The sequence below is a fragment of the Ovis canadensis genome, chromosome 14 (genome assembly GCF_042477335.2).
Source record: "Ovis canadensis isolate MfBH-ARS-UI-01 breed Bighorn chromosome 14, ARS-UI_OviCan_v2, whole genome shotgun sequence".
In the NCBI taxonomy this organism is placed as follows: Eukaryota; Metazoa; Chordata; class Mammalia; order Artiodactyla; family Bovidae; genus Ovis; species Ovis canadensis.
The window spans coordinates 76799475-76808292 of NC_091258.1; the positions used below are offsets into that span (position 1 = coordinate 76799475).

The following is an 8818-nucleotide window of genomic DNA, read 5'->3' on the forward strand; positions in this document are numbered from 1 at the left end:
CCCACACCTTGCCTGTCCCTCCAGTGGGGAAGGGCTTTGGTCGGGGTGAGCCTCTAATTCTGGAACATACAATGCAGACTTTCCGGATGTGGTCACGCCTCAGTGAAGGCATTCTGGAGCCCCTTCCTCAGGCTCAAGGTCAAGAGCCTCTTGACTCTGCCCCCTCCCCGACTCCCATGACCAATTACCCTCTTTGCCTCTCTGAGGACAGTTGTTCTCCTCTCATGAGACTAAAGGAGAGTGAGTCTCAGAGAGGGCAGGTACCTATACGTAGGTCACACAGCAAGATCACCTCTGGCCACTGCAGGCTGGAGCATGCAGAGAAAAGCAAGCATATCCCCATCCCCACCCCCACCCCCACAGTCAACCCCGCCAGTTTGTTTTCCTGGGGGCAGGGGCAGCATATTAAGGCTCGGAGAAGATGAAGGACTGGCCGGTGGTCACACACCCAGGCCTGGAAGGGGCAGGAGGAAGTGTTTGCATCCTTGTCTGTTCTGATATTGACCTTGTCTCTCGTGAGCTTCCCTGGTGGCTCAGATGGTAAAGAATCTACCTACAATGCAGGAGGCCATGGTTTGATCCCTGGGTTGGGAACATCCCCTGGAGAAGAGAATGGCAACCCATCCAGTGTTCTTGCCTGGAGAATCCCATGGACAGAGGAGCCTGGAGGGCTACAGTTCACGGGGCTGCAGAGAGTCGGACATGACTGAAGCGACTAACACTCACTTTCTCATGCTTGAGTCTGATCGACCCCTGATTCACTCAGTGCAGAATCGGCCTCCCTGACGCCCCCTCAGGCACCCTCCCCTCTCAGTCCAGCAGGGTGGGGGAGGCCCAGGGATGAACCCCGTTCTTTCCACAGGAGGAGAAGATGCGGAAGGAAGAGGAAGAGGCCAAGAAGCGGGCCGAGGACGACGCCAAGAAGAAGAAGGTTCTGTCCAACATGGGTGCCCATTTTGGGGGTTACCTGGTCAAGGTGAGTTCAGCCTGCTGGGGCCTGAGGTCTGGGGTCCCGGGGGAGGCAGCTGGGGTCTGAGGAGGAGAGGCTGGGGGCCTGGACCCCCGGGTCTGAGGGAGGAGGGGCTGGGGAGCCATCCCACCACCTCATGGTGCCCCCTTCCCACCCTCAGGCAGAACAGAAGCGAGGGAAGCGCCAGACGGGGCGGGAGATGAAAGTGCGTATCCTGTCTGAGCGTAAAAAGCCTCTGAACATCGACCACATGGGAGAAGAGCAGCTCCGGTAGGCAGGCGGGAGGGGCCCGGGTGGCAGACAGGCAGATGGGCGGCCCCTGGCCCAGGTCTGAGTGGGCGGAGGCCCCGGCGCTGTGTCGCTGTGCAGGCGTCTCCCCCTCTCTGGGCCATTCCCCTGTGGAGTGTCACTGATGTAGGACCTATGTTTTTGGTGCCAAGACCTGTAGAATCTGGGAGATGATAGGAAACCAGACCACAGGGCTGACCAAAACTGAGGCGATAATGTTGTTTTGATGGTGTCCCTTGGGAATTCCAAGTGGGCTCCATCTTCTGCCTGAATTAAAGCCAGACACACTGGCAACAACTTCCCAGGCAAACCTTTTCTGGTGGGAGCTCCATCTCTCCCTTCACAGCTCACTCGGGGCACAGCCTGCCTCTCAGGATAAGCCCTCAGAGGGAAGGCCAGGGAGGGTTTTCCCTGGGGGGCCTCCTCTGTGTCTGAAGCGCCCAGGCACGCCCCTTAAAGTCAGAAACACCTGCCACCCCAGAGGCGGCGAAGCGAGGGGACTTGGAGCTCAGTACTGGAGACTGCTTGCCCGGGGTCAGCGCTGGCTCCGCCGCTTAAGCTGTGTGATCTGAGGCAGTTGTTGACCTCCGCTGAGCCTTGCTTTCCTCACTGGTAAAAGGAGGCTGTGATAACAGTCTACATCACAGAGCAGAGCAGTGTCAGCGAGCAGTAGCCCCTTGTGGAGGGCTTGCAGCTCTGCGAGGTAGATACCATTATACTATTATCCCCTCAGGCTGGAGATAACAAACCGGAACATTAAAGCAACCAACAAACAAAAAAGGGCACAGAGGGGTTAAAGAACCTTTCCAGGGTTGCACAGCTTGCAGGCACAAGAGTGGAGATTGGAACCCAGGAAGTCTGGGGTGGTAGTCTGTGTTCTTCATCCCGTATTTACGAAGAGGCATGGTGGCTCAGACAGTAAAGCATCTGTCTACAGTGCAGGAGACCTGGGTTTGATCCCTGGGTTGGGAAGATCCCCTGGAGAAGGAAATGGCAATCCACTCCAGTACTATTGCCTGGAAAATCCCATGGACAGAGGAGCCTGGTAGGCTACAGTCCATGCGGTCGCGAAGAGTCGGATATGACTGAGCGACTTCACTTTCACTATGATGGTAAATGCTTCCCAAGTGGGTCTCCAGAGGCTAAAAGTCCACATCTCAGCGTCTGCTCATTTCCATGGTGTAAATGCTCCCAGGATGCTGATTTCAAACCCCTGCACTCAGAGTTGGAGATGGATATTCAGAGTCGACTCCAGCCCCCTCCCTCCCAGGAAACATCGCGGGGCCTGGACTAGTGTGTCGAGAATGTTCCTTTTTTTCTCCGCTCTCCACCCTACACCACACGTCTGCTCCTTGTTTGGGTCCGCTGATATTTTTGGAGGATGTCAAGTTACTTAAGTTTTATTTATTCAATAGAGAGCATATGATGGTCTAGAAAAATTTAAAATAAAATACACCACAGAAGAGAGAGCATTTGAAAATCATTAGCTGGCAAAAGAAAACCATTAACTGGAAAAAGAAGACACAGAATACTAGTAAGAATAAAAAGAGTCGTAACAACTAGCTTATCAAGTGTTTACTGTGCGCCAGGCACTTTATACTTGTTCTCTCATCCTCTAATGGCTCAAGGCAGTAGACTTTTTTGTCAGTTCAGAATAAGCTTAGCCTTTGATAACTGAGATCCGACTATAGCAGCCTAAAACATAGAGGTTTGTTTCCTTACGTAGAAGAGATTTGTAGTCCACAGCGGGTGTGGCAATTCTACAAAACAATGAAAGACTCAGCCCCCTATTTTTCTGCTCCACTACTTTTACTCCAACATCCATTTTCCAAATCACCTCGTGGTCCAACGTGGCTGCTGGTGCTCCAGCCAGCACATCCAAGCAGCAGAAAGAAATTGCAAGGCAAGACCCACAAAGGCTCACCTGGAAGCTCCACTCTCACCTGGAAGCTCCACTCAATGACCTCCTTTCATCCCACTGGCTGCCCTACCTGCAAGGGAGATTGGGGAAGAGTAGTAACAGAGCCTACTGCAAAAAGTTCCAAGGAAGAAAGGGAGAAGGGACACAGAGGGGACAACCCAGAACTTCCTCATCATTTTCTTTCTGCATTTTTCTGGAGAGGGAAACAGGATCCTCGGGGGAGTCACTTGGCCATAGTCACAGCCAGAGAATTCCAGATCTGGTGTTTGAACCTATGCTTTCTGACTCCAGGACCGGGGCCCTTAGCCATGCTATCATTGTTCCTTAGAGAGACAGGGACATGGAGCAGCAGGCAGAGATTTAAAGACCCCCTGCTGAGATCTGCTTTGCATATTAACAAAAGGGCCCCGAATTATTAGCACAATGGCACCAGTAAAGCCAAACTCAAAGGGTTCCGTCAGCCCCTCTGGGCCTGGGGCCCGGCCGGCCTGGCTCCCTTCCCCAACAGCCCTTCTGCCCGGCCAGGGAGAAGGCCCAGGAACTGTCGGACTGGATCCACCAGCTGGAGTCAGAGAAGTTTGACCTGATGGCGAAGCTGAAGCAGCAGAAATATGAGGTGAGACCCGTGTTTGCTGGAGGCCAGGCAGGGCTGGGGCTGGGGCTGGGGGCTCGGCTGGGGTTGGGTCGGGGCAGGGGGCGCCTCTCCCTCCAGCTCTGCCAACACGTTCCTCTGGTCTCCGCAGATCAACGTCCTGTACAACCGCATCAGCCACGCCCAGAAGTTGTAAGTGTGAACGAGCCTGTGCCCCCCACCCCTCCCTCTGACTCTCTCTCTCCTGCTGCCCTTGACTCTGAGTTTCAGCCATGACCACCCTCTCCTGGGGGCTCTGTCTTCATCCCTCTTTCTCTGGAACGTTCTCATAACCTGTCCTTTTCTCTCCATCTCCAGTTCTCTTCTGGGGTCTCAATCCCCCTTTCTATGTCCCTCTTAATCACTGGTCCTCCGGGCGGGGTGGGGGGGTGATCTCCCCCTACACACACCTAGGGGACATCAGGGGATGTCTGGAACACGCTTGGGGAGGGTGCCCTGCTGGCCCCTGCTGGGTGGAGCTCAGGCGCTGGGTGGAGCTCAGGTGCTGGGTGGAGCTCAGGGCTGCTGTTCGGTGCCCTGCGACGCTCAGGACGGTCCCCACATGTCACTGGTCTGACGTCGAGAAGCGAGAAGCGTGGTTTTTGCTGTTTGTTGCTCTGTCTCCCCGCCCCGCTTCCCTCCCTCTCTCCATCTTTCTGCCTCAGTTTCCATCTTTCTCTTCCCCCCCAGCCTCCCTGGCCCTCTCTCTGTCACTGTCCCCTTCCTCCCCCCAGCTCTGTATCCATAACCGTTTATCAGTGCCCACGTGAACATCCTGAGCTGGCCCAGTGATATCACCTCCCGCCTGTCCATGGGCCGGTGACGGCTAATCGTGCCACCCCAGGCAGCGAACCCCCACAAGAGCAGGCAGTGGCGGGCCTGCTCCCTCTTCCCCTGGCAGGGAGGGCGGGGCCCATCTCAGAGGTGGGTGGGGAGGCACTCCTTCCTGACACCCCTCCTTCTCCTGCAGCCGGAAGGGGGCCGGGAAGGGCCGCGTCGGAGGCCGCTGGAAGTGAGGAGCTGGGCACAGCGCGCCCCACCCCGACCCCCTCGAGGCACCTGGGAGCCCTTGGCCTGTGTGTCCATCTGGGGCTTGAAATAAATGCTCCCCCTGCAGCACGTGCTGAGTCCTGTGTTATTATGAACGCCCAGCTGGCCGTGGCGAGGCCACCAGCTCACAGCGGCTGGAGAGTCCTCTCACCAATCCTGAGGACCATGTGTAAGGCTGACCCCTCACCCACAGCGGGTGGTCATGCAACACGGTGCAACTGCTCTGGAAAGGAGCCTGGCAGGTCTTCGAAAAGTTAACCATGTGTTACCATTTGTCATTGTTTAGTTGCTCAGTTGTGTCTGAGTCTTTGCGACCCCGTGGACTGTAGCCCGTGGACTGTAGCCTGCCAGGCTCCTCTGTCCATGGGATTCTCCAGGCGAGAACACTGGGGTGGGCTGCCATTTCCTTCTCCAGGGGCTCTTCCTGACCCAGGGATCAAACCCACATCTCCTGCATTGGTAGGTGCAATTCCACCCCAAGAGAACGGAAAATCTATATTCGCACGAACACATGTACAGGAATCTCAGCAGCAGCATAGCTCAGGATACCCAGGAGGCAAAAACAACCCAAACGGCCATCCACCGGTGAACGGATGCTAGGGAACTCTATTCAGCTGTAAAAAGGAATAAGGCTCTCACGCAGGCTTCAGTGCAGATGAGTCTGCAAATCAGAATGAAGGAAGCCGGACGCAAATGGCCACACGTTGCGCGATTCCATTGATGTGAAATTTCTAGAAGGCAAATCCACAGAGGCAGGGAGCAGAGGTGGTCTCCAGAGACGCAGGAGAAGGAAGGAGTTGGGGAGGGTAATGGCTAGAAGGAATGGTGCTTCTGGGGGTGATGAGAGCGTTCTGGCATTACAACCTTGTAAATAGACTAAAAATAAAACAAACCCTCTGATCACATTCCTATTAATATATATATAAAATATAACCAACAAGGACCTGCTGTCGAGCACAGGGGACTCTGCTCTGTGTATTGTAGTAGGGCAGTCCAGTAGTTAGGACTCCCGGCTGGCACTGCCAGGGTCTTGGGTTCAATCCCTGGTTGGGGAACTATGATCCCGAAAGCCACACGATGCAGCCAAACAAACCAACCCCAAACCAATAACCTACAAGGGAAAAGAATCTGCTCGGCTTCCACCTGTGAGGTCGCAGACTGGTCCCGAGATGATTTCTGGAGCTCTGCGCCATCCCATCCGCTTCCCAGAAGGAAGGCAGGAGAAGATGAGAAGGAAGACACGGGCACCTCTTGGCCGAATCAAACCATTTTCCAAAGCCTTCCTGGACAGCCCCCACCCCGCCCTAGCCCTAGTCGTGCTCACTTACATCTTATCTCGACCCCTGATCGCAAAGATGACTAGGTCTCCTCTGGCTCTGGAGCCAGCTGGGTGCTTTGCTGCTCCAAAAAAAGCAGGCTTCTTGTGTTTGAGGAAGGACGCAGTAGTGATGGGCAGGCAGTTGGCGGTCTCCGACCCAGTCTCCGGCCACCCACATATAGGTTCCCCGTGCCTGGAACACACTCCCAGGCTCCCCTCGGATGAAAGCCCAGAGTCTTAGGGAGGCAGATCAGCTTTGTCTGTTGGGCTTGGGTGTGTCTCTGGGTGGTTTGACATTATATAAATACAAACATAAGCTCTCCCTCTCTATCTAACCGTGGTGGTGGAGACGGCGCAGGGCCACTGTGATACTGGTAATTTAGAAACAAACCTCCCATGTGGGAAAGAGGAGAGAGAGAAGCACTCTGAAGTCATTGGGGAGGAGCAGAGATCTTAGGTACAGGTCTGGAAAATCTGGAAACCTGGTTCTAGATTTTGGATAAAATCCATTTTTTTATAAGCACCGTGGTCCCTGACACTGCAAGGGGGAGGGCTTCTTTCCGGGCCTGTGTCCTTGGACAACCTTTGGGAAGATGCCATTCTTGAGATGGTTGTCAATTTCAAAGCCCGTTGGCATGAGTTTAAGGACACGGCGGATATGTTCGTGTGTTGAAAGTCACAGCAGGTCAGCCACGGGGTGCCTTTCTCAATATAATTCTCTCTCTTTTTAACAATTAATTAATCGGTATTTATTTTGGCTGTTCTGGCTCTTCACTGAGGTGTGGGTTTCTCTAGCTGCAGTTCGTGTTCTCAGTACTTGCTGTATGTGGGATCTTAGTTCCCCGACCAGGGGTCGAACCCATGTCCCTTTCACTGGGAGCATGGAGTCTTATCCACTGGACCACCAGGGAAATCCTAACAATATAATTCTCTGTTAAATGTAAAAGGTTCCTTTGTGCAAAAAACTCTTTCAAGGTCAGTTAAAATAGAAATTAGAACTGACTTCTACTATGCTTACCCCTGTTTTCTCACAGAATAGAGGAGTCGACTTGATACTTTGTGAATGTCCTGTTGCATCCCTTTATCCAAACCATCTTTATGAGGTCAGTTTTTCTGCCTCTTGCAGGGAAAAAGGGAACATGTTATCTTTCCAAGGCTATTTTCACCAGCTGTGACATTAAGCATCAACATTCCATGCTAGCATTGAGAGAAAACAGCAGGCTTGAGAAGTGAAAAAAAAAAAAAACACAACAAAACCCTCACCGTGGAAAAGAGAAGGGCAGAAAAGAATTGTAATGAGTAAAATATAAAAATGCCTGTACAGAGCCAACGTCTGCCTACGAGACAGGCCAGGTACACCGTTGCAACAGCTCCTGGAGGCAGAGATGAAGAGATTAAGCCTAGGTCCTCGATCAGACCCCACAGTTAGGAAGTGTCATGAGACAAGATCAAATCCAGGAATGCCTGTACCAGAGCTGGGATTCTTATCCATTGCAGTAGAATAGAATGTGGTAAACAGAGGTTCAAGTCTAAACGCAGCAGTCAACCTAAAGATTGCTAACGAAACTTACAGTGGGAGCATGTCCCATAGTAGGTTGTGTGGGTTGAGCAGATACTCTAACCTGTGTCTCCTGTAAATAAAAATCATAAAACTATAGACATATTTACATCACAGCTTATAGACACAATGAACACAAGCTTCCAAAAACAGTATACACCGGGCTACAGACACAACCACAAAGACACACATCACAGTTATGCACAGGTCAGGAAGACCCTCTGGAGAAGGCAATGGCAACCCACTCCAGTACTCTTGCCTGGAGAATCCCACGGACAGAGGAGCCTGGTGGGCTACAGTCCACGGGGTCGCAAAGAGTCGGACACAACTGAGCGACTTCACTTTTTACTTTAGAGAGACACAGATAACCGAAGACACCCTAACAACATACACACCATTCAAGCTGCCTGAAGAAGAAGGTGGGTGTATACGTTGAATGGGAAGTGTGGGATTGAAAGGGCTACACATCCCCAAAGCCACCCGAACTGCTATCCCTTTTGTATCCATCCCAGTGGTCTCCAGACTTCACGGGATCTGTCCTTTATCTCTTAGCACAGGCCCAAGAACTTTAGAGTGGGTAGAGCTGATCTGACATCCCTTGGAAAACAGAACTCTTGCCTCTGTACTTCAGAGCCATTCTTTGTGATTTTCGGAGAAGGCAATGGCACCCCACTCCAGTACTCTTGCTGGAAAATTCCATGGACCGGGAAGCCTGGTAGGCTGCAGTCCATGGGGTCACTAGGAGTCGCACACGACTGAGCGACTTCACTTTCACTTTTCACTTTCATGCATTGGAGAAGGAAATGGCAACTCCCTCCAGTGTTCTTGCCTGGAGAATCTCAGGGACGGGGGAGCCTGGTGGGCTGCCATCTACGGGGTCGCACAGAGTCGGACACGACTGAAGCAACTTAGAAGCCGCAGCAGCTTTGTGATTTTTATAGGTCTTTTCTCTAGTCTCGGAGTGTTTGCTTCCTTCCCAATGAAGATTAAGGTGCAGAGTACTTAAGACGAGGCTCACATCGTGCTTTATGCTGTTATGTATGAGTCAACTCCCCCTCCACGTCCACTAAAAAGTCCTCGCC

At 52.8% G+C, this 8818-nt stretch overlaps 1 protein-coding gene across 6 annotated transcripts in view; it reads left to right on the plus strand.

Annotated features, from left to right (window-relative positions):
* TNNT1 (troponin T1, slow skeletal type) overlaps nt 1–4929 on the plus strand; it is a 13590-nt gene extending 8661 nt beyond the window's left edge. For all 6 annotated transcript variants that reach the window (XM_069549477.1, XM_069549473.1, XM_069549474.1 and 3 more), the window contains 5 exons: nt 863–976; nt 1131–1240; nt 3705–3795; nt 3923–3963; nt 4781–4929. In XM_069549477.1, coding sequence (XP_069405578.1) covers nt 863–976; nt 1131–1240; nt 3705–3795; nt 3923–3963; nt 4781–4826 — 402 coding nt within the window. In that variant the 3' untranslated portion in view covers nt 4827–4929. The remainder of the gene's footprint in view (nt 1–862; nt 977–1130; nt 1241–3704; nt 3796–3922; nt 3964–4780) is intronic.
* Nucleotides 4930–8818: the final 3889 nt, after the last annotated feature.